Raw genomic sequence first — 25,277 nt, forward strand, 5'->3', positions numbered from 1 at the left:
TGATTTCTGGAAAGAGACATTGGCGCTTTGAGCCCTACAAGCCAAGTGCCATCTTGTTCCATTATATTAAAGAGAAGGCTGACATCTCCAGCACTCAGTAACTCACACCAAAACAGTCTCAGCTGATACATAGCACTACAGGGTAAGAGGGAAAATATGGATTTTTGATTTTGTGGTGAACTGTCCCTTAAGACCTTGGGCTGTATTCACAAACATTTTAAGAAAAACAATCTCAGAGAGCTCCTCACTTAACCTAGACATTTTTAGTAAGGATTCCCAGCTTTGGAGTGATTTAGGATAGTTCTCAGAACAACTCTGAGCAAAGAAGGGACAAAAACATTTGTGAGGTGATGCATTCTTTTAACAGGTGTGATTGGTTGTCACAAGACACGCCCTTTTGGGAGCCTACAAGATGTGGACACCCAGTGGAAATGAAATGAACTGCACCACAATATGAGACTGTAAAAGTGTTGTCATTGCTGGTGTGATCTCTCTGCTGATGGAAGATTTAGACAGACCCAAGTCATCACTACTGCAACGGTGCATTTTCCCACTTTTTAAAATATCTTAATATTGAACTAAATATTTATTTCTGGCATTATAGTGTTAAGTGGGAAGTGTGTGCGTATCTCTAATGAGATCGACCACAAACATTACCCCTGCACTAATCTGTAGCATTTCATTAACTCGTTGTTATCCAGTCTTCGGAGAATATTTCTCCGATCTCTTTGTCTTTCCACCATTTTCTCCTCTGCGTAAGAAATTCTTAAAATCTCTTAAAAGTCCTCCTCCCTGCTCCTCACAGTTTTTCACCTTAGGGACTCTTTTAAGGTCGAAGATGCTCTGTGAATAACTTTAATCTTTACATGGACCTAATCTGAATTCTAAGGGGAAATTCTAAGAAAACATCACGACTCTAAGAATTTTCTTAGAATTTCGTCACTTAGAGGAACTCTTAGCACTAGGAGGCTTTGTGAATACAGCCCCTGGTGAAGATATATTTTAAGACTAAGTTTGGGTTTTTGCAGAAATAAAAGTAGAAAATGTCAGAGAGCATCTCGGCTAATGTGAAATAAAAAACTCCTCTAAGCAGTGTGTAAAACATCACATTCAGTCAAAAAGTTTGAACTGCCTTGACATTTGAAAAGAATTCAAATCAACTGCGGATAAAAAAAAAAATGCACTTTTGCTTTACCAGGGACATCTGTTGGGTTGGAGCTGGGTTTCATTCACGCTCTGGCACGTCCTTGTGAAAGCTCAGTCACTCTTGAACATACCTCTCATCTCTTACAAAGAGTGTATACGGCACAGGAGACTGTATGTATGTTTTTAAGAGAGATATCGTGAAAAGGAGGTGATGAGACAACAAATGTGTCAAAGATGTGGGACAGATGGAGAAGAAAGTAATGTCAAGACACATAGGAGGGAGGAAATGAATGGGTGTCTTTGTGTGTGTGTAGCCATCATGGTTTTAAGCAGGTATTCAAAACAGGAAATCATTCTTCCAGCCACTCAACACCACTCTAGCACTTAATCACTCGATGAGCATCTGCCAACACCTCTGGACATGCATCGCTGTCTTTCAGAGATACCAACAGTTAAAACATTTTTTTAATAGAATATCACTACTATAAAAGAAGTCCATGTGTCTGTACGTCTCTGTTTGTTTGTTTGTTTGTTTGTTTTCTAGGTTCAGTTGAGTTTGTTGTCTTCTCAAGGCTGTGGTGCTTTCTTCAGCCACAAGATAATACTCATGGTTTTTGGCACTTTCAAAATAAAAGGATTTGAAGGGTGACCTTGCATTAGTCTGTTCATCTTTGCAGCTCTTCAGAGGCAATATACGTTCATACAGTAAATTGTCAGATAAAAAAAGGAACTTGTTTGAAGTTTTTTTTTTTAAGAACAATAGAATAACAATATTCAGTACTGATAATCCAACAGAGGACAGAAATAATTTAAAAAGGGGAAAAAAAAGGAAACAGCACAATGATAAATGACTGAAAATACTGCATAGTACAAATGCCCCGTAGCTGTTTTTGTCCGTCCTGTCTGACACAGTACAGAGGGCCAACAGGGACAGACCACAATGAGACAGACTCATCAGTTTCTCCTATCACCAAGGAAAAAAAATCACCCAAGGAGACTCCAAAACTGACTACTGGCTGTTGCCTCTTGGGCAAAACAAGGTTCACAGCACTGTTCTGCCCTTTAAGATCAAGCTCCAAATGGCTGAATCAAAATACCATGTGATCTTTGATCCCTGGAAAGAGAGGTGGCTGCTGGGAAATCAGTCCTGTTAGAATCACTGGGCGTTATTCAGGTTCACTGCTATTTGTGGTCTTATCCCACTCTATGCTCTCCTCACTGTGAGTAGGAGAGGGGAGGGTCCCAGTGGCTCCCGCGGGACGCATCCTCAGTCCCTGGAAGCGCCGGCACTCGGGGCAAATGCGGATGTGGCTGCACCCCCTCGCAACTAGGGCAGCCTCCTGTGCCAGTCTGTGGGAGAGGGGTTCAGGCAGTCCGGTGCCCCCGCACAGCTTGCCGTTGCTGAGGCTGACGGCGGCAGCTCGTGCCCGACGCTCCTCCAGGGGCAAAGGTCGTGGCCGCAGCATCAAAGCCGCCCGCCGGCGCCTCACCTGCAGGCTGTCGCGACATAGCACGATCCCATGGAGCTCCCGCAGCATCTCCTCACACACTGACTGCTGAAAGCACACAAACAGGGAGAAAAAGATAGGGGAGAGGGGGATAAGAGGGGGAGAGAATGGGAGAGAGGCCAGACATCTCACTGACTGACTGACTTGATCAGGACAAACTGATGTGACTGAACATCACGGACACATAACACACATATTTCATCTTTATAATCAGTGTACAGTGGGAACAACAGAGAGACAGCTGGTGTAGCTTCAACAACTATCAGTATAAATAACACATATAGTCCATTTTGAATTTTTAACTTACTGTTCAGACACATACAGACATGTAACATACATTTTATCTCCAGGGCTGCTGACGGACTGCTCCACTGGGTATCTACAGTATGTAAACTCAAATAATAAATAAGACAGACATGATACTACAGCTCAAGTGTAAAAAAACAGGAGAGGCTAATTATCGATCCACGCATGCTGCACATGTAACAACAAGGATGCATACACACATAGACACACACACACACACACACACACACACACACACAGGTTTACAAGTTAGAGTGAAGAATCAATCTATGCTGCTCAAGAAGAAGAAATCACGAGTTTTTTTTGACTTTCACATTCTGAATGTTTATTGAATTATAATCACAGTGTGGAGTCAATTTGAAAAGACAATTATCAAGTATTGTTTAAAGGAATCACATCAGAAATAATTATAACACTGCATGCACATCTTTCTCTGATGTACAAGTCACCAACTTATTTTTATAATGTTAGCGGCATCCCCGCCTCAAGAATAGCGCAGCAGAGCTCCATCCTGAAAACTGAAATTGGCCTGATGAAAACGTCTCTCCAAACAGCAGGAGGTCTGTGACAAGACTGGACACACTTCTCATATTGCTTTCAAGTCCCCACCCCAGATGAAGCTACACTGAAATTGATATGATTCTATATATATAGTTTTGATCCATCTTTTTTTGATTCATCACAGTTTTTAGGATTATAATAATCACACACTATCTGTGTGACATCTCACAGCGAAAAATACTTATCGTAGCTTTTTATAATGTAGAAAGCTTTCATTTAAAAAAAAAAAATGATATTCTGTTCAACACTCCACAACTAATCCATGACTGTCCATCATCCCCCCTGTGATGGAATGAATGACTTCTGACCTCAGACGACTGGATTCTGAGCAGAGATGCGCACAAAATACCGAGCATCTTTTAAGTTAAAAGATGACTGGATTAAGGCTAAGAGAAAACAACCACAATTATTTTAATGAATAAATGCTCATTGGCAGCACCCTGTTAGCATATATTCACCACCAATAAGATCAGACTACATTCAATTTTCTATATTATATTACAATATTCTATTAAATATATATATGTATGTATCTTCTACTGCTTTAAATAGAAAATCATATATGCAGGTACTCTGAGTGAGGTATAAGTGAGGTATATCTTTGGTTTTGTGCTGATTATGTCACATAGGCTGGACGCAGGAATGCTGGGTGTCAAGTGGAACCCAGAGGAAGACGAAGATGCCTGCTACACTTCTGTCAAAGCTGTGCACTGTGGGAAAGCCTAGCAGCTCCGCGAGGGGCAGGGTGCCAGGGAGGGGAGAGGGAGACAAAGCAGATGCAGGTTAGATAGCCCTCTCTCACCTCATTTCCTGGCGCCTGTCTTAACATCCAGACAAACTCCAGCACTGCCATGAAGATAGCCACCAGCAGGCCACACACCAGCACCACGAAGATGCCGCCGATGTTCTCCATGCCCAGACCTGGAGACGACAGGATGTGGTGGGAGGGAGCGAGAGATGACGGGAAGAGGGATTTGTAGAGGAAGACAAAGGTGGCAAAGAAAGTGAAATGCTGTTCCAAACACACGGTCTGACAAGCTGAAGTGGAGCTGAAGAACAAGCAGATGAGGATTAACCGGAGACCAACCTTTGGCACGGTGGTCCTCCTCCTTTGGACACTTGCCACCATCCCACCACTTCCTCTTGAGGATCTCCAAACGATTGTCCTCCTGCATTTTCAGGATGGCCAGGTCAAACTCATCACGGTACACTGAACCTGCAGGGAAGAGAGGGGCAAAGCTCAAAGCTGAACACTGCCAAAAGTCTTCTAACAAGGTATCCTAACTTAAAACTGAACCTTCAGACAAAAGACAAACTCACTATGTTACAATATTTCACCCTTTAATTCAGTTACTCACCCGGTGTTATGCTGATTTTGTAAATAAATCATTGTTTTTTTCGCATGCCTCCTTTGAATGAAGAATCCAAAAACCGGGAAAATTCTTCATGAACTGAAGTCATAAGCAGCCGCATTTAACAACAATAGGAGTGCATTTAAACATCTGTTTACAAACTCTCACAAAGCTCATACAGTATAATCCAAGTCTCATTTATTCAGTCGTATGCTCAGTGCTTCCTAAACAGACAGCACGTCCAAACTGACAGAAAAGTGAAAGTTATTTATGCTCTCTTCAAAGCCAGACAAAGTCAGATTGTGTGTCATTGTGTGACTATGAATGGGACTCTGAACATGTGAATCTGAACTAAACCTTTAAAGGTCCAGTGTGTATGATTAAGGGAAATATATGGACAGAAATAGTATATAATATTCATAACTATGTTTTTATTAGAGTATAATCACTTGAAACTAAGAACTGTTGTGTTTTGTTACCTTAGAATGAGACGGAGCAGGTCCTCTTCCACAGAGTTTTTGTGTTTACGTGTTGGCCACTATAGTTCTGCGACACGCGTGGCACATGGGAGAAGTTTCAGTTGGTTGCAATCTGCAACCTAACCACTAGAAGGCACTGAATCCTACACACTAGCAGTGTTAGGAGTAGTGTTATTTTGTTACTGTTACGCCACTACTTTTGGTGGTGACTAGACATAATTACTTTTTTAAATGGGTAACAGTTACAATTACTGAAATTTAAATGGGCTCGTTATTTGTTACTTTTGTCTTGAACAAAGCTGACAAAGGCAGCCTAGTCCCCAGAGTTTTTCCCTCTTATGATCTAACGTCACCTGTAGTGATGTGAGCTCATGTGAGCAGCCTTCACTCCCTCTGTCTTGTGTGTGTGTGTTTATGTTTGAGAGAGACAGAGAGAAAAACAGAGGGAAGGGAAGGGAAGGGAAGGTCGAAGGTGGACTATTGCACACAATGTCTCTGTAAGTTATTAATAACTTAACATTATTCAGAATGGTGCAGGATCCACCAGTTGATGAGCGCATCACTAGTCACCCGACCTTGCAGCAGCAACTGAAGGAACTGAACTGGCGTGAATAAGTCAATCAATTAAATGGCATTAGACTGTAACTGCACACAGTTCGCACACTTTGACTTTGCTTTCCTGGAAATGTGGACATTATTTTTCCATCTTCATGATCAAGGACAAATTAGGCCTACGGTGGTGATTTACAGTCTATGTGAAGGATGTGAATAACTGTTAAGGTTACAAAGGATAAACTTCACTTTGTTTATGTTTTTGTACAAAACATTTATCATTTTTATTTGATTTGGCCTATCGGAATAAGAAATTACTGTCAAATGTCTGAGTTATTTCATTTCACTCTGCCAGGAGTATTAAAAACTGACTTGTGTTGCTTGATTTAAAGGCCCGTTGAGGCTACAATAAATAGCCCTATCAAAATATATCGTGTTTTATTCTTCCTCTCTTTACTTTTCATCATTGTGATAATGGGTACAGTCATATATAAAATCTGACAGTCATTTTGTGCCACACTGTTCCACAGCAACACTAAATTGATATAGCTATGTGTGCCTTTTTAGAAGTAACACAGAATTTACCTTCCCTCGTAACTAATGACCTCTATATGCAGTAATTCTGTCCATCCATCTTCATCCGCTTATCCAGGGCCAGGTCGCGGGGACAAAGCACCCCAGACATCTCTCTCCCTCGGACATCCATTCCCTCCAGACGTCCGAGCTCCTCACCCTATCTCTAAGGCTGAACCCAGCCACCCCAAAGAGGAAACTCATTTCTGTTGCTTGTATCTGCAACCTCATTCTTTCCGTCACTACCCAGAGCTCAAGACCATAGGTGAGGGTCGGCATGTAGGTGGACCAGTAAATCGAAAGCCTCGTCTTCTGTCTCAGCTCCCTCTTCACCACGACGGCCTGGCGCAGTGCTCGCATCGCTACAGGAGCCGCACCAAACTGCCAATCCATCTCATGCTCCATTCTATCCTCACTCGTGAACAATACTCTGAAATACTTGAACTCTCCGCTTGAGGCAGTAACTCTCTCCCAACCTGGAGGGGGTAACTACCGGTTTCCAGCAGAGAACCATGGTCTCAGATTTGGAGGTGCTGACTCTCATCCCACCTGCTTCACACTCGGCTGCAAACCGTCCCAGTGCATAGAGATCACGGTGTGATGAAGCCAACAGAACCACATCATCTGCAAAAAGCTGAGATGCAATTCTGAGGTCCCCAAACCAGACCCCTTCCTTTCCCCGGCTGCTACTCGAGATCCCGTCCATGAATATCACAAACAGGATCGGTGACTAGGACAACACTGGCAAAGGCTAACATCCACCAAGAACGTGTCTGACTTTACCCCAAGTATGTAGACACAGCTTTCACTTTGGTCATACAGGGACCGGATGGCTTTTAGCAGTGAGCCTGGTACCCATAGTCCTGCAGCACCCCCCGATAGACAGGGTTGTAAGCCTTCTCCAAGTCCACAAAACACATGAAGACTGGATGGACAAACTCCCATGAAAAGAGCTGGTCCACTGTTCCACAGCCAGGGCAAAATCCACATTGCTCCTCCTGAATCTGAGGTTCGACAATCGGTCAGGGTTTCATCTTGCTACTTAAAAGGTGAATTATGGCTTTGTGTATAATTAATTGAGCATAGTGTTAGTTCAGGCAGGACACTATGTCAAGCTCAGCTCACATCCCAGCTACACCAGCTGATCTCAAACAGTTCAATCAACTGATGGAGCAGCTGATTGATGGAAGGGAGTCAGCTGATAGATCACATGATTCCTTTCTATGCAATCAATTGGCGAATCTCATTCAGGTCACCCTATTTAAAATGCTGTGACCTGCCTACTGTTGCTGCTTCCTCTGCAAGCCTCTTTGCAACCCACCTCCACCCCAGCTCCTCCTTTTCATGCTGTGTCTGACTTATCAATGTCATTTCTGTTTGTCATTGATGCTGCTCTGTTCTGTTCCTGGGGGGAGGGTCTTTGTTGCTACCTTAGGCTTTCCATGTAGGCGCATGGAAGGGCAGGGAGGTTTGCTCTCTTTGCCTCAGGCTTTCTTCATTTGCACATGGAAGGGCAGAGAGGTGTGCTCTCTCCGCCTTATGCTTTCCATGTAGACGCGTGGAAGAGGCCCAAGGAGAGGCAGAGAGGCCCCAAAACGGATCCATACCACCAAACTGCTGGTTTTCTTTGACTACATTATGACTGAATTAGTATTAGCATTAGAATTAGTATTAGTAACAGGAGGTGTCTGGCTCGCTTTGAAGAGAGCCTAATTAAGTGTCACTCTCAATTCACTTCCCCGTCTTGCTACTGTTAAAGGCGGACCCCAAGAATTCTATCTGTTTTTAGATTCTTCGTTCATGGGAGGCATGTGAGAAACACAAGTTTTCTTCATGAATTCAAGGCAACACAGTTACTGATAAACGAGTGATCATTTTCGGGGGTGAAGTATCCCTTTAAATTGAATGACATTTTTATGACTCTTTCTTCTGGTTTGCCATAGTGAAGGGGAATTACTGTATGTCACTCCATTAGAGGACTTTATTTCAACAAAATATAAGATTTCAAATATAAGATTTAAGGGCTTAGTAGGATTTTGCAGTGTTCTACAGGTCACATCACAGTGTGTGATATGGAACGTCAGCCACTAAAGAGAGGGTTTATATATCCTCTAAAGATCAAAGAAATTGAAATTAATCTTGTTTACTTTAAGGTGTGTTTTTCCCCCGTGTGGAGATCGACTCAAGCTGAGATCAAAGTGTGAGTAAACCAAAGTGTTTATACTCTCAGTGCAGCCAACGAGTCGTACAGCAACAGTTCCACATTCAACAGGAACAATATTTCAAATTCCCTTTCTCTTGTCCTCACTTCTCCCATCACAGCATGAAAACAGCCGCTCTATTAAAGTCTAGCAGTCTTTTAGTTTCTTACTTTTTGCATCATTTTCCTCCATGAAAGCAGCTAATGGTTTGGCATTGCTGAGGCTTTACTTTTCAATTTAACTGTCCAATGTGACGTTTATGGTGTATCCTCCAACTAATGCCTCTGCTCTTCATTCCCCCTTCTTAGCTTCAATTATACAGTGTATCTGGGCAAAACCGTCAGTTTTTGTCCTCTGCTGCCTTCATTTTACACCCAGCTTCCTCTCCCTTCCACTTTTCAAGTTATTCCTTTCTTTTCCCTTACTTTTAATTCGTTTCCCCCCCTCTAATTCTCCACCCCATCATTCTCCACTCACCCAGTGGCATGCCGATGCCATAGCCCTTGGTGTCCAGCAGTCCTCCAATCTGAGTCAGGTTGCAGTTCCTCTGGCGATAGTACTCGTTCATGGTGCTCTCTAGCAAGTAGGCGTAATTGGAGTTGAGGACACGGGCGATGCCCTCCTCCGTGCTCTTCACGAACACGCTGGGCTGTTTTGAGTGCATGAAGTTCCACATACGCTGGTAGGTCTGGTAGCGAGAGTTCTGCAGAGCGGCGAGACACAATCAGGAGAAACAGACACATTCGGATGTGAGAGACAGTAAACAAAAGTCACATCAGTCGCAGATACTTATTTCTCAGTTTTGCAGAGGTGGAGATTGGTTTTCATTTGTTATTCTTTTTCATTTTCTTGACTGATGGATTTATTCAAATTCTCCAAAAGGGTTTGCTGCAGTTATATGCGAATGTTATTTTTTCTTGAGCAGATCTTTTTCCACACGAGTAGCTTCAAAGTTTAGAACAGAACCTTTACTTAACATCTCCACCTGTCCTCTACTTTCTCTTGGCCTGTCTTCTTTCAGTTATTCAAGGTCCAGTGGATGTGAAAGCACAGAGAAAGACGAGGCTAATGTGTCTCTTTCCTTCCCTCCACATCATCCTTCACTGTCTGTCTCTCTGTAACACTCACTTTCTGTGTTCCTCACTCTATTTCTATCTCTCTGAGGTCAACTCTTGAGAAGATGAAAGAGGATAGGGTGTGCATCCCTTAGGGATGTAGACAGAACCCCATCTCCCTGAGGAGAAGGGTACTGGATTGTTGAGGCAAGGGGGAGATAAGACACAGATATAACCTGTGGTTGGAGGAGAAAAACAGGAAGGACAGCAGGATGATGAGGAGGATAACATCACTGATTGCCAACAGATCGCTGCAGGCTCTCGGTTGAGTCTGTGTGTATACATGTATGGCTGTAAACCTATCATATACAATGATATGTGAAACCTCTGACCTGGAAGAAGGTCATTGTGGATCCTCCGTGCATGGTGCCGTACTCTATCGCCGTCTGATCTGCCAGGTCGTCTACTGACTCTATCGGCACCTCCATCCTCTGGACTGTAAGGAAGGCAGCCAGGTTGGCGGTGTAGGATGAAATGATGATTAATGTGAAGGCCCACCTGTAGAGGAAAGGCAGGGGACAAGAACATATGTATTCACCTATAAAAGTATGTAAATGGGCAGGCTGGTGTATGAAGATAGATTGTCTGGGTGAAAGTGTGGGAGGATTAAAATAACTGCGCACCTGAGAGGAGAAGACACTGCAGCATTTTCAGTGGGTGGATGCATGAATGGGTGGGTGTGAATGGATAAAGGTGACAGTGGTCGGGTTGGGATGAAAGGAAGTGAAGTTTTAGCTGCAGAGGCAGACATACACAGACAATGTCTCATGTATGCACATGCACAAACGCCATCACTACCTCATCTTGAACCCTGATTTCCTGGAAACCTGGAATGAAGCCTCAAAATCACATCACTGATGAAATGCATTCCATGATGGAGCAATTTGCACAAAATAAAACATAATAGAGTTAAATGGGTGTATACCTGAGTGGAAAGCCGAAAACATGCAAATGCACTGATGTTTGTATGCCTCTGTAGCCGATACTAACCACACTCCGCTGACACAACGTGTGGACAGAGCTCTGGGAGCAATAGTGGATCCTTGCTGCATAAAGCCTCCAACAGGGAACCAGAAACTGTTGCCAAGTGAATACTGGTTGATCAGCAGGTTACAGCGACCCTTTAGACAGGGGTGGGGGTTGTACCACTCATAAGGTGTCAATCTGGGGAGAACAAGACAATGAGGTTAGACAACAGAGAGAGTCAGAGAGGAGGAACACAGGCGATGAGAGTGGGAATGAAAGTTGGATTAGGTATTCTGACGGGAGCAAAACTCAGGAGATAGGGAGCGAGCGAAATGGAGAAAGAAAGGGAGAGATAGATGCGGAACAAAACAACTCTAACAGTCAACCGAGCTCAAAGTCACCTTGGCTCTCTGGAGGAAACCAACCTGCTTTTCATTCCCCATGTGCTGCCTATTTAAACAGTGGGGATGAAGGCAATGTAATTGGGATGTTCAAATGGTGCTGCGTGAAGCTCAAGTTATGTGACAACTCTGTTGTGTGCAGCAGTCTCGGCCTCAAAACCATGGAATAATTTCCATTTAATCTGCCAAAATTAACAAAAAAAGTTACACAGACAAAAGCTCATACAGGAAAATAAGTTAAAAGGACAACTTAATTGAGTCTTACACAGTTTTAACACAATCCCCATATGTACATAACAAGAGTTCTTGGTTACTGCTATCATTCTTCCTGTTTGTACGATCTATTCCGAAAGCAAGTGGGTATCTTTCAAAGCTTAAGTAGAACATTTTGTCTTTACATTTCTCTTTCTCTGATGGAGTAATGGCAACAAAAATAACTGTCTTCATTTCATTTCATGCTTTCCACCATGAGGAATTTCACACTACAGAAACAGTAACTTTGGTGTTGTTACGGCCCAGCTTAAAGGCTGCAACAGAGATGGGAGACAAGATGACTTAACAAAACAGAAAAAGCATATTTATTTACAAAAGCAACAATAAAGAACAGCACAAATGTGAAAGTCAGTAATGAGTCATGTATACGTGTATGGGTGTGTGGAAGTGTCTGTAGTAACCCAACAGAACAGCAGCTGTGCCAGCAAGGGAACAGAGAGCCTGTGGGAAGGTGGTGAACTTTTATGTCATTAACCAAACTGGGCAATAGTGCGGCTCATGAGGTTAATGACGACTCTCTGCCTTGAGTCAGATCCTGTACGACAAAGACCAGCCAGCAAAACAAGCACGTGGACACCTTGTGGAGCAGAGGGATCATCACAGTACATGATTTGTGTAATTCAGACTGCTGAATATCAGCTTCTTCAGCTGAACTTTGGAATATATCTTTGCGGCAATTACAATTAAGCCCCGTTTTAACCGAGCAGTTCGGTACAGTACACCTTTTCTTCATTTCCACTGTGAAAAGTTGTGGATGGTACCAATGGAACCACATCTTACCGTCCCCATTTTTGCTCCCCCCCTCTGTTGGGGTACCTAGCACACAGATCTGGTACTAAAAGGTGGAGCTGTGAACGCTGCAGTCTGTTGATTGGTCAATAGCGGACAGTCACTCTACTCAGGGCTGAGCTGTGGCTGGTTTTGAGGCTCATGTAACCACTGCTCTTACCGTGGAGAGTTTTATTGTAGACTGTAACTATAAAATAAAGGGATGTTTTGCTGCCTCTTGCAGCAGCTGGAGTTGGAGAAAAAATACCTTAATTCACTGGGCCAACTGTCAGCTACTTTTAAGGTGGAATGTTTACTTGTAACGCAGCCTGTTTTATTTTGTTCTGAAAATGTTGGTGTGCAGCCTCGATCTGTGGACGATAAACGAGGTGAAGACTGACAGAGGAGGAAATACAGTGAGTGCTGGATTGAGCACAGAGTATAAACAACCCCACTCACATTTAAGGGCACTGCTTGCGGTCGAAACGCCAGGGTCTAGGTACCGTGTTTGAAGGGTTACTTTTGGTTCCAAAGGTACCATACTGAAAGTGTTTGGTGAAACTGGGGCTTTTGAGCCACTGATAACTTTGTAAATGTACATTTCAGCATGCAGGTATTGTTTTAGGACAGTATGACTGTACACGAAACATTGTTCTTAACAAATCTCAGCAAAAACATAATTAAAGCATATTATTCACACTGTTATTATCAAATCACATCACTCTATTTAATTACAGTTTACCACCCACAGAACGCTCTTCACACAGGTAATACATCTACCTGTCTGGGGACTGATAATTTTAATTCCAGGAGGTGTTTCATTAGACATAAATTTGCATTTTTGATAAAGCTTCTTCATAAAATAAAGTGTAATTAAATAGCATTCCTGTTGTACATAAGCACTAGTAATATGCAGCAGCAGCAGTGCCAGTTCCCTCCCTGACCAGCAGGTGCCAGTATGACGCTGGAGACCCACTACTGGGAGGAGAACATCTCTTTCACTGTGATGTGGGAGATCGACCAGACAGATAGAGGAGAGACTGAAGAAAGGCAGGAGAACAGACACCTGTTTCCTCCACTGTATAACCCCCAAACAAACCCTGTGTGTTTTCACTCTGTGCTCTCTACCCCCTCTGTTTGTGTCTCGCTGTTTTCTGTCTCATCTGTACAGTGTCTTTCACTGATGAGCTCTTTACCTGGCCACCAGAAAGAGGACGCAGCTGACAGCCAAGTAGGCCAGAAGCATGAAGAGCCAGACACCAGGGGAGAAGGGATCCAGGAAGGAGAAGTAGCCTGGCCTACGTCCCTGAAACACACACAAACACACACACAGCGCAGGGGTTAAAATCATTAAAGCCTGCACAGACCGCGTAACCCTTTGATCCCATGTTCAATCCACACAAATCAACGCAACATGGGCTTCTGCTGAACGAGGAGGTGAGAGGTTAAATACGTACTTGTAAAGGTGAAGATGAACTAATTAGCACGTGTAGAAAACATCTCTAACAGTCTCTTACATCACCCCTGCAAAGTGAGTGCCAAGATTAATTAAAACGAAATGTTGCTGTATTTCAGTGTTGATTCTTTCGCCCCAGGCCGGATGTGGTCTGTTTTAAACAACATTTACCGCCGCCTGTGTAATTTGGAGAAGATGAAAAAGGTGACTGGTACAGTAAATAAAGGCATTTTGATGTGATAAGCCGAGATTTTCCTGTCCTAAACTGATAACAATATAATTATATGAATCTCATTTGCATGTAAACATTCAGATCAACATTGTATGCGAGCACAAACTCAGTCTGCCATGAATTGTCAACAGAGTGGCACAGGGCTGTATATTGATACAACATCACAGATAAGAGGTTTTATTTCCAGGATTCTGGCACTGGAAAACTTAAAAAAAAAAATAACCGAATTAACCAGCTTTTTCCTAACTGCTTCCTGTTAATTGGTATAAGCCTTTATATAAAAATGTATTGGATACAGGTCCAACCATAAAGAACAGGTCAAAGCTATGAGCCGACAAAGACAAGAGTCACCGTTTGCACTTGCCACATGGTTGCATGCAGGGAGAGAGAAAGGTCGAATAACCAACTAAACCATTACAGCTACATTAAATCAAAATTCATTTAAGTGACCTATAGTTGACTTCCTGTTTGACTGGGAGTGCACAGTGTCCCTGCTTGGAGGGAAAAAAAGGGAAAGAGATTAATAGCTTTGGCTTGGACAGCAAAGCTAGCAGTGCCAAAGCAGCTGAGGGCTGTTATGTATCGGTTTGGATTGGTAACCAGTGGTAGAGGAGATAAGTGGCTAAAATAGGGTTGGCAGCGAGCAGTGCAATGGGAATATAGGGGCTAATTCCTAATGTGTTATTTCCAGCACCACCAGCTATTGTCCTCTAAATGAAACCAATTACTGGTGATTGTGTGTGCTTATTTACGTGTGCGTGCGTGCTCATATTTCTCATGTCCATGTTCCGCATATAGCCCAGCTGACCCATCAGCAAGGGAATATTAGCCATTTACACGCAGATGCACGTCCGCCATCTGTTAATGACTATGAAATGGAAGTGGTTGTCAGGGCCGGCAACGCAGTTAAATAGTGGAGGTGATCAAACAGCCAACTGTCCAAGTGTTGTTATGAGAGTAGATATTCCTTATCTTTCATTTCTGTCTACAGGCAGCGTTGCGGAGCCCACCTGAACAAACCCAAATCGCTTTTATGCAAAAATAGTCAATTAGGTGCTCCTGAGGGATATCATGCATGCCAAAACACTGCGGTAATACATTTCTAAGGCCCTCCAAAATTAAATTTGCAGCAAGAGGGTGAAATTATTTTGGTGGGTATTTGTTATGATAAACGAACCCCCATTTAGACTTGCACAGAGATGAAAATTCATTAATGCATCTGTAATCACTTGCATATTAGCCTGACTGAGTAAAATAGGAGTGGTGCAGAAAGCAGGAGAGTGTAATTCAAATGATTCAAATCAGCCTGCCACTTTTAATGTCTGTCTGTCTGTCTATCTATAGAGTGTAACGCTTATGATGATGATGATGATGATGATAGCCGTCTCAAAATAGAACAGTGAAGTGGTGAAACACACAATGGCCATCTCAGGGGTAGGGTACTGTTGTAAAATGAGTCTCACTGCCAAGCCGTCTCTTGCTGGCACTGGTATTACTGGGGTAACAGCAGTATGTGCTGACATGAGTCCTCCTGTTTGCTGGTCCAGTTTGGTGCATGCTGAACCAGCGTTTTCTTAAATGCTTGCCCCGCGTGTCCACATCTTAAGATCCCACCAAGGTGCTATTATTAAGATGAAGAGAGCTGCAGAGACGCAGGACACCCATGCAAACAGATGGTGGAGAAGTGGAGGTTCAGGAGAGCAGATCAGAAATAGAGACAGAGAGAAATGTAGGAAGAGACAGAAATCACAAGGAAAAAAGGGAAAACAGTAGGAGTTGCGTGCTGCTGAGAAATCTTGACTTTTGTGGTGTAATATTTGTGCTGTAACACTCGGAGACAAAGTTATGTTTTCAGGAGCTGGAGGGGAAATTATCCATGGTGAGGCTGTGAAAGACTCACTAATGAGCACACAGACATTCAGATAGGCTAAATGGAACTGCATAAAAATGTATTAAAAATCTGTGCTTCCAAAATGTGTCAGGATATTTTCCTCTGGAAACATTTCTTTACTCCATTTCACAAACATTTGAGGTCTCGTAAACTGAGTCCTAGAAAGAACAGGCTTAATTAAAAGAATACTTCACCTCGCAAACGATCATTTGTATATGAGTTACTCATCCTGCGCTGTGTTGAATTCAAGAAGCACCCTATTTCTTCTGCAAACAATCCAAACCCTGAGAAATTCTTGATTAACTGAAGTCATATGGGGCCACATTTAACAACAGCAAAACTATATCAAAACATCCATTTGCATACTCTCACGCAACTCCTGCAGTATAATTCAAGCCTCATTTATCCAGTCATATGCTCAGCACTTCCCAGACACATGCATTTTTGCTGAAATTGTTAATTGAAAACAATGAAACTACAATGTGTGCCATAATGTTATGTTTTGGAAACAGCACTAATCAATGGATCAATCTGCTATGCATAATCTGAAAAGGCTCTCCTGCAGCGATGAACCAATAGATGATTAACACTCACTTAACAACTCTACAGGGCGTTTTTATGTCTTTTGAGCTCATGGTTTGATTTCACTGCAGCAACTTCACTGTTTTCGTGTTCATTTCAGCCTCATTTCCACTCTTCCTCCTCCTACTGGACGCTACCTACCGAGCCCCAAACAGCAGACAAAGTTAGTGTCTGGCTGGTGAACATAACAGGGCATTAAGCAGCTATAGAGTCAGATATTTCCCTCAGGGGTTGGTGGAGACCATAACAGAGCTAAAAGGGAGTGAATATTGGACTTACATTTGTCAGGTTGCTGGAAACACAAATTAAATTGGTGCTAACATTCGACTTGTCTGCTGGATGAGTACATTTTCTAAGCAACACACTGAGTATAGTAGCTTTATAAAGGTGGTGTTGCGCCTTTGTTGTGTTTACAGCCTGTTGTGTGGCCAAAAAATATATAGAAGCAGGTTTAAAGGAAAAGTGTGTATGATTTAGGGGCATTTAGAGGCATCTAGCTAGCAGTGCAACCTGCCTTCAGCGTTTTTTGTTCAGGAGGTTTTTACAGGGAGTTGAGTTATCCACAGAGGTCTCCTCCTCCTCACCAAAACAAATGGACCGGGTGATTACAACCAGTAAAACACAGAGTGAAACAATTTCATCATTTAACAAATCAGTGATTCTCTAACGTTGTTTGGCACGTCTGAGACAGGCTGCTAGCCTAGCACCTGCTAATGTGTGCTTGCCTTTTTCCTCCTATAACGTAAGATTGAGATGTTCAGGAGGTTTCTAATGGGAGCTAAATTATCCGCTGAGATCTCTTAGCTACTGCCGGTGACGAAAACACAACAATTATTATTTTTGGCTGATTATTATCCACTAAAGAAAACATACTTATTGTATAATAATCTATTACTGCCCATATATCTCCCTATATCCTACACACTGGAGCTTTAAAGTGGCTTTCCCACATCTTCCTTGTTGACTGACTCCTGTTGCCTGTGGTGTTAAGAAATGATGTCCTTCGCAGATGCTTACCTGATGCATTTTTACAACCAAGGGCTTCAGTGTCGCTGATGTTAGCACGGTTATGAATAACTTATGTATATAAATATTGAGTGTATTTAGTAATTCATAAGTTATCAGTGATGAACTGACTTGAGAGAGTGATTCCAGGAAACCACTGGTACCTCCCAGTCTGTCCAAATGGCACTAGGTTTATTGTTTAAACAGTGAGCTCATATAGGTGGTCTGCTCTGTCTTCATTTTGTACGGTGAGCCTGTGTGTGCAAGACAAACTGTCAGCAGCTGTGTGTTTGTGTGTGCGCACGCTTGTGTTTCAAAGCTTGTCAGCAGCTGCCTGTGCTGTCAGTCATCAGCAGCAGGGCAGATACAGTACGTGCTTGGGCAGCCCAGCGCACAGGGAGCACCAGTGCCGAACACAGAGGCAGCAGGTAGCTGACGCCTGGCTGGGGAAAACACAGCAACCGTGGCTAATCTGGCAGATACTATTTAACGGGATATACACACTCGGATGAGACAGAGGACTCCAAAACTATGACACGATGAACAAACAAACTACAAGCACCGACGTTAATAACTGCCCTAGCGCATGAGTTAGATTAAAAGTAAACCCGCTGTAATAAAGGGATTTCAGAATAGAACAAGCACCAAATGTGAATATAAATTATAGCCACAGGTTACCCTGGCTCCTCACACATAAACATTTGCTGCTGTGTTTGAATTATTTTTATTAGAGGCAGGGGAATCATTTTATAAAGGTTTATCGTCACGTTAAGATGATAAGAGGGCGTAAGGCAAATCAAAGGTACGGGAGAGAATGCAGACATGGTGCAAGGGCGAAACATCCTTTACGACCTGCTTTTTATGAGTACATCTCAACAAATAGAATTGCTGCCTATTATAGTATGTGTATACCCCTTCTTCCCTCTAAACATGCAGGTGAAGGGCTCATTCATTTTTACCTTGCACTGCCCTTGCTCTCTCTCAACTTCCAACTGTCCCTCTTTCATCGCCCCCCGCCTCTCCCCGTCTCTAGGGATTGCCTGCATGCCAGGAGGGTGGCTGAAGGAGCTGGTGAGGTTATCCAGTCAAGGATTTCACCTAGTCATCCTGCCTCTTGGTATTCATACCACACTGTTGCCCCCTGAGGCTGCCTGCCTGAAAACTGACTCACTGAAGGAGACGTCCCATTGTCATTTCAACTCTCTCTCTCATTTCTCCGTCATCTCGCCACCCCCTTTTGCTTCTCTTTCTGCCCATTTCTTGCTAATTCTCTTTTATGTTGTCTTTCTTCCTCTCCCTCCCTGTGTCCCCCCACCTTCTGCCTTTGTTCTAGGCCCTTTGATAGTGTGTGTGCATTTCTAATTGTGTCTGAGCTGAGGATGTCAGCTACTACGGTTGTTGAGATAGCCGCGGGGACAATCTGAAGAAAGCAGCTGATTTGGCAGAGGTCAAAGGGTCATATTCGTAACAACTTCCCGCTGTCTCTTGGGCTCACCAGGTTGTCTGTCTTTATGTCTGTGTGCTTTGAACATGCCTGTGACTTTGTGACTGTGCATTACAGTGTGAAACTACGTGTGTGTGTGTGTGTGTGTGTGTGTGTGTGTGTGTGTGTGTGTGTGTGGGCGCAAGGCTACATGTGTCTATGACTGTGTAATTTTGTCCGGGGTCGTGTGTGGCCAGAGAATCAATAAAGCTCCGTATGCTGTGCTCTCCCCTCAGGGCAGCAGCTGAATCTGACACGGCTTCCACACACCCCTAATTACCTCCTATGTCTAATTAAGTGCCACTCTCTCTTTCTCTTATACACACACAGTTGCACTTACTTTGCCGCCATGGATGGATTACTGAACAGGCCTACCGTGCACATGCTCAGGGACCCAAAGTGTTAAGAGCACTGCTGGACTTCAAATGCAAAATGTCACTCAAATTAATACCTACAGACCGGAAAGAGACTGAAAATGATGACAAAGAGACACTTAAAGACCAAAAAGAGATGCAAAGGAACTGCGCAGAGACACAAAATGACCAAAACAGACACAAAATTACCTATAAGAGATGCAAAATAACTACAAAGACACGCAAAACAACCATACAAGACATAGAATTACCAAAAAGAGATGCAAAATGATGGCAAACAGACACAGAACGACCAAAGAAAGACACAAAATCACCTAAAAAGACACACAATGACCAAAAACGACACAAAGTCACCTAAAAGAGAAGCAAAATGACTACAAAGACACACAAAACAACCAAAAAAGACACAGAATTACCAAAAAGAGATGCAAAATGATGGCAAACAGACACAGAACGACCAAAAAAAGACACAGAATCACCTAAAAAGATGCACAATGACCAAAAACGACACAAAGTCACCTAACAGAGAAGCAAAATGACTACGAAGAGACACAAAACGACCAAAAAAAGACACAGAATTACCAAAGAGAGGTGGGAAATCACCAAAAAAGGGATGCAAAATGACTACAAAGAGACATGATACGACCAAAAAAGAAACAGAATTACAAAAAGAGACATAAAATCACCAAAAAGAGATGTACAATGATTACAAAGAGACACAAAATGACCAAAAACAGGCACACAATTACCTAAAAGAACGTAACATGACTACAAGAGACACACAACGACCAAAAAAGACATAGAATTACCAAAGAGGGGTGGAAAAATCACCAAAAAGAGACGCAAAATGACCAAAAACAGGCACACAATTACCTAAAAGAGACACAAAATGATTACAAATAGATGCAAAACCCCCACAAGGAGACACAGAATTACCACAGACTAATAAAAAAGGGACAAAACCACCACAAAGTCTGTGTGTCTTTCTCCAATGTAAGAGAGAAGAGAGGTTGCTGGGTCGTTTGCAAATCCGTGCCCTGGGCCCATTGTCTTATAATCCACCATGTTTGCTGCACAGTCCCCATAATGAAGGAAATGTTTAGATGATGGAACTGGCACGGATATAAAGTACCTTGGAGAGTTGGGGACTCGGGTTACAGCATGTGGCTTTTCTCGTACAGATGATGAATGTAGAGGGAGGGATGGGTTTTATGAGAAGAGGTTGACAGTAGCTCTAGGTTATGTCTGGGTTCATAACTCGGATGTCCAATTCCCATATTTTACTGGCTACTGAGGTGAAGGTGCGCTCTTTGATTTGTGAGTAAAAGCAAATCAAATGTATTTGATGTAGCCTCAAACTACACGTACATCTCAAAGAACACACACCACACTGTATAAGATACAGCACTACATGACTGTATACAGTGGATGACTACAAACCTTCAACCAGCCAAAAAAAAGTCAGACAAGACAGCTGGAGAGCCGAGACAGGTAGAGATCATCTTCTGCAGACAAGCTGCAAGCTGTCTGAGATTTGTTCCTGTATTTTTCATTTCAGTGTGGTGCCCTGGAAATCATACAACAGAGTGTATATACAAGACAACAAGTGATGCCTCCAGGGAATCAGATTCCCTGTCTTTTTGTATAACATAAAACACTGACACAAAATCATGTGACAGGTAATTAAGTCTTGTCATTTGATGCTGTTCTGAATGAGCCACGGAAAAATCAGACAATGACAGTCGACGGTGTTTGGAGTGGAGGAACCAGTGGAGATTCAGTCCAGGTTTGTTGCTGCTTTCTGATGCTTCACACAGAAAATGAATTTGGTCTGAATTGTGCCTAAAGGCAACGATGTTCAGGAAACTGTTTATAACTTTGTTGTAACACATGAGCAATTTCACCAAAACAGGATTACACTTTTTACAATATTATTGTTATTGAGGGAAATATATTGTCCGCATTGACTGGCTCTGAATGTGAATATGTGTCACAGTCTTAATAAATGGAAATTAATGACAAGACAAAAAAAGATGCACAACAAAAGGGAGAAACGTGTGTGTTTGTGTTTGAGAGAGAGACAGAAAGACGTACAATGCACACATACTGACAAAGAGGAGAGATGGAGATTAAATGGCCAATAGTCTGAGGGTAATTAATACTCAACAGGCGCCTTTATTTTATTGCATTCGCCGTTCCTATTGATCAGACTGAAATTTTCATTTAAAGTTTGAAATAAGCAGCAAACCCCCTTGTAGAAATCACTGTGCCTCAGATCAATAGTCAGTGGATTAGAACTAAACAAGTGCAGTCACAGAAATTCAAATATCGAATTTTAGAGCCATGCTGAGGGACCGCAATGAGTCAGATCTGAGAAAATGCCAAGGGGCAATGAGAGCGAAAAGAGCATGAGGAAATGATGGCGGGGCAGAGGGAGGCAAAGACAAGGGACACCTGTCTCCACTTTCGCTCTTATCTTGAAACTTTCTCTTTTCTCTCTGTCTCTTCAAAACCTCTGCAGAGCAGTGGCTCTATCTTATTAAAAACCGCTTCCTTCTTGTTGACCTCTTATCATGAATTTGCCGTCAACTGGGTCGAATCTGTGCTAATTCAACCCTGTAACTGTGCATGCTGGCCCTGGGGACATCAGCTCCATATCACCTCCTCATGCTGCCACCCGCCTGCCTGCCTCCCACTTCAGAGGTGATGCGCCACCCCATAGCCCATTTAACACTGCACCTGCTGCAAGCATTGATTGATTCTCCCCAACTGTTGGCGCTCAATTGAGTCCCTCACTGGTACACCTATTAGCACTGTGTGTGTACACTATGGGAAGGTGAGAAGGAGGGAGGTTTACAAGAAGGGAGGAAAGGAGCAGGAGGGAATGTGAGTAAACACCCCTCTGGGAAACCACGGACGTGCCATAAGTGCGAACTGTGACCGTTGCCATGCTTGGCCCCGCTGTGTCACCTTGGGTTTTGGGTGAGGGCTGATGATTAATGGGCCACTGACTCTGCAAACACTGGCTCGTTTCCACCTGCACTGCTGTTGTTTCACTGTTTCTTGCTTGGGCTTGCTCTCTGCGGAGCGCGGAGGGCGTTGCTTGTGCGAAATAAGATGGCCAAACCCAAGCAGAGGGCAAGCAGAAAACAACTGTGAAACTGGTACATTCATCAGGAAGTTCACACAGTAAAACATACCATCTGGCGCTGGCGGGATGGGGGGGCCACGGCAACAGAAGGAGGAAATGGGCAAACACAGGAGAAGTGAAAAGAACTGGACACTATTAAAAAGTTGAGACTGCAGGGACAGAAGGGAAAGGATGTAGATAAATAAGAAGCAAGAAAGCGAGACTAAGGGTTGGAGGAAGAGGAAGGGTATGGCCTCGAAAACACAGATGCGGGGGGAATTGAGTAGCTGAGAGGTAAAAGAGGTGATAAGGTTCAAAGGAGAAGAGTTTGTGGAAGGATTTGGACAGACTAAGAGAGATAGACTCTACAATCCAAAAGGGAGAGTGGTTCTTTTCCAGCCATTAGACAAGGCTGACAGCCTGCTGTGGCACGTCCACAAGCTGTTCGAGAGCCATTTCGATCGGTTAGAGTGTGTGTGTGTGTGTTGGGGGAATGGGGTGGTGGGAGGTAACTTACCAGGTGGACACGGTACATGATGCTGATGCCGAGGGTCATGAAGGGCTTGGAGAAGTCGATGACCTTTTCACGCTCTGCTGTGATAGTGAGGCCCGCGACTGCCAGGTCAGCTTTCTGAAACACAGAGGGCGGGTAGAATCTCATCATGTAAAACACACAGCCAGAGGCGTCCTAGCTGTGAGGACGTGACACAAGTTTATGACATAACCAATAATTTAAACGCTTGAAAGGATGACATAAGAAGTTGGCTACTAGATGCTAAATCCCTAATAATGCCCTTTTGTGTCCCATAGCCTCTTTGTCTGCCAATAGCACTATCTGTGGTGAGGATAATCCAACATTGGCACTGTGTGTGTCTGTGTGTGCATGTGTGTGTGTGTGTGTGTGTGTGTGTGTGTAGGGCACAAGAGAGCTGAGGGTAACCATTGTGGCCGGCTAAGGGAACACTGTCAAGACAAATCACTTGACAAAGCAGCAGCTGGTAAAACACACTTGGAAACACACAGACACACACACACACACACACACACGTAGAAATGGTCAATGTACGCTGAATACTGGATGGCTCCCTGCTAATAATACAGGCCAGCAAAGTGCAACTGCAAGGGATTTTTCATCTCCCTGAGGAGCAAAGAGTGAAAGCAGCAACGCATTGCTCTTTGTCTGCTGCAGGAGAACTAAGAGGATTGGGGAGACGGAGAGGAATGGGAGGATGAGAGTGAGGAGAGGGGAGCTCTGCTGCAGCACTGCAGACGCCACTCAAAAATCCACAACACACTGTTTGTATCTCCAGGAACGAGAGATAGGGAGAGGGGGCATGTGGCATGCATGAAAAGAGTGTTTTTGCTACAACATCCATTTGACGTGATGTGAAATGGATGTTTTTTTTTTATCCGTAATTATTCTAACCTTTAGAGCAGGTTTTAAAACGCTACCAGGAGACATTTAGAGCTGCACCTTAAAAGCCCTAATTTTGCTCCGTGTGTTGCAAGATTAGCTGCACACCACAGAGACATAAAAATTTGCTTCAATTTGTGCATTACACGTCCAAATTTCCACCTCTTTAACCTCGCCCCAGCCTACACTCCACACTGAAGCCTAATGCCTTCTGCTGCCCTACCCTCAGCCCGCAGGCTTCGACCCTCCATCATCAGCTGTCCCCAGCCTCGTCCTTTTTTTTTTCTTTTTTCTCTCTGTCGTTTGAAAGTCTGATCGCCTGCTCCCAAGTGCTGGAAGCAAACCACACACAGGAAACGACCATCCAAGCAATTTCAACAAAGAAAGTCCCTGATCCTTTGAAAAATGAACACACGGTGGTAACAGCCACTGAAATATTTATGTGACGATAGAATATTAATATTGATTACTGGATTCCTCTGCCTGTCTGCTGTTATGCCTGCTAGTATAACAGAAGAAAAACACATGCTGTAATATTGCCTGTTCAATATTGCATCATACCTGTTTCCACTTGCATTCAATCATATCATGCTAAGTCTGTAGGAAAAAAAAAAAGATGAATAAAAACTTGTGAATGTGAGCGATGAATTAAACATTACCTTCTGGGACGTAGCATTTGATTTTAAGAATTAAGTCTTTGGAGATGCCTCTGTTCTTTAAATGCAGCATGGTGGATTAATGAACCAGGACATACTGTACTTAGACTTTGGTCTGGATTCCTCCTGACATGTCTCATTGTTAGCACAGGCTGTCTGACACCCGTCAAACTAATCACCCTCACACAGTGAAATATTGTTCAGGCTGAATGGTACTGGCAGGGACACAGGTACCTGTTGTCCAGAATAACCTCAGGCTGTCCTCCTTTGCTGCTACCAAGTGTATATTTCATATCCTTTCAACTTATCCGTTAAACTTGCAACCACAGCCGTTCCTTTGTTTTCTTTCACAATCTTTTTTACTCTGCCATCTTTTCCTATTCCTTTTTAAGCCTTTAACTAAACAAGCTCAAGCCTTTCTGTCCACTAAGGGAACATCCCTCCAGATGTCCCCCAGCCCATGACAAATCCCTCTCAAGCACGTCTTGACTTTGTGTCCGCCCCCCACGTCCTTGTCACTTCAGATATCCTTTTTCCAACAAAATTAGCACTTATACCTTAGTTATTTAAACTCAGTACAACCTGTTAAAAATTGGCAAAAGACTTCTTTACCACTGCAAGTAGACCAGAGCCATGCACATGGCTCTGCAGCAGACTTTCTGTTTTTGTTTCCCCTGGTGTGTCACATTCATCATGCCAGACGTGCCAGAAAACAGGGTTAGTAAACAGTAGCAGGCAGCATGGACACCAGTGGCGCTTATGTCTTTCCTTGTATCAATTACTTATTCAGCCTCTCTCTGAAGAAACTCGGTGCAGACTCATTTGAAACAATGTTCGATGTACGGACGAATTT

The 25,277-nt window shown here is 43.3% G+C and overlaps 1 protein-coding gene across 3 annotated transcripts in view; it reads right to left on the reverse strand.

Annotated features, from left to right (window-relative positions):
- grik4 (glutamate receptor, ionotropic, kainate 4) overlaps window positions 1–25,277 on the reverse strand; it is a 421,740-nt gene continuing 396,463 nt past the window's right edge. For 2 of the 3 annotated variants that reach the window (XM_049576053.1, XM_049576054.1), the window contains 9 exons: window positions 22,872–22,985; window positions 13,398–13,507; window positions 10,719–10,957; window positions 10,417–10,528; window positions 10,126–10,291; window positions 9,156–9,381; window positions 4,609–4,737; window positions 4,324–4,442; window positions 1–2,702 (listed from right to left, as the gene is read on the reverse strand). In XM_049576053.1, coding sequence (XP_049432010.1) covers window positions 2,313–2,702; window positions 4,324–4,442; window positions 4,609–4,737; window positions 9,156–9,381; window positions 10,126–10,291; window positions 10,417–10,528; window positions 10,719–10,957; window positions 13,398–13,507; window positions 22,872–22,985 — 1,605 coding nt within the window. In that variant the 3' untranslated portion in view covers window positions 1–2,312. The remainder of the gene's footprint in view (window positions 2,703–4,323; window positions 4,443–4,608; window positions 4,738–9,155; window positions 9,382–10,125; window positions 10,292–10,416; window positions 10,529–10,718; window positions 10,958–13,397; window positions 13,508–22,871; window positions 22,986–25,277) is intronic. The other variant, XM_049576055.1, reaches the window with a different exon arrangement.

This window comes from Epinephelus fuscoguttatus, linkage group LG5, assembly GCF_011397635.1.
Source record: "Epinephelus fuscoguttatus linkage group LG5, E.fuscoguttatus.final_Chr_v1".
NCBI lineage: Eukaryota > Metazoa > Chordata > Actinopteri > Perciformes > Serranidae > Epinephelus > Epinephelus fuscoguttatus.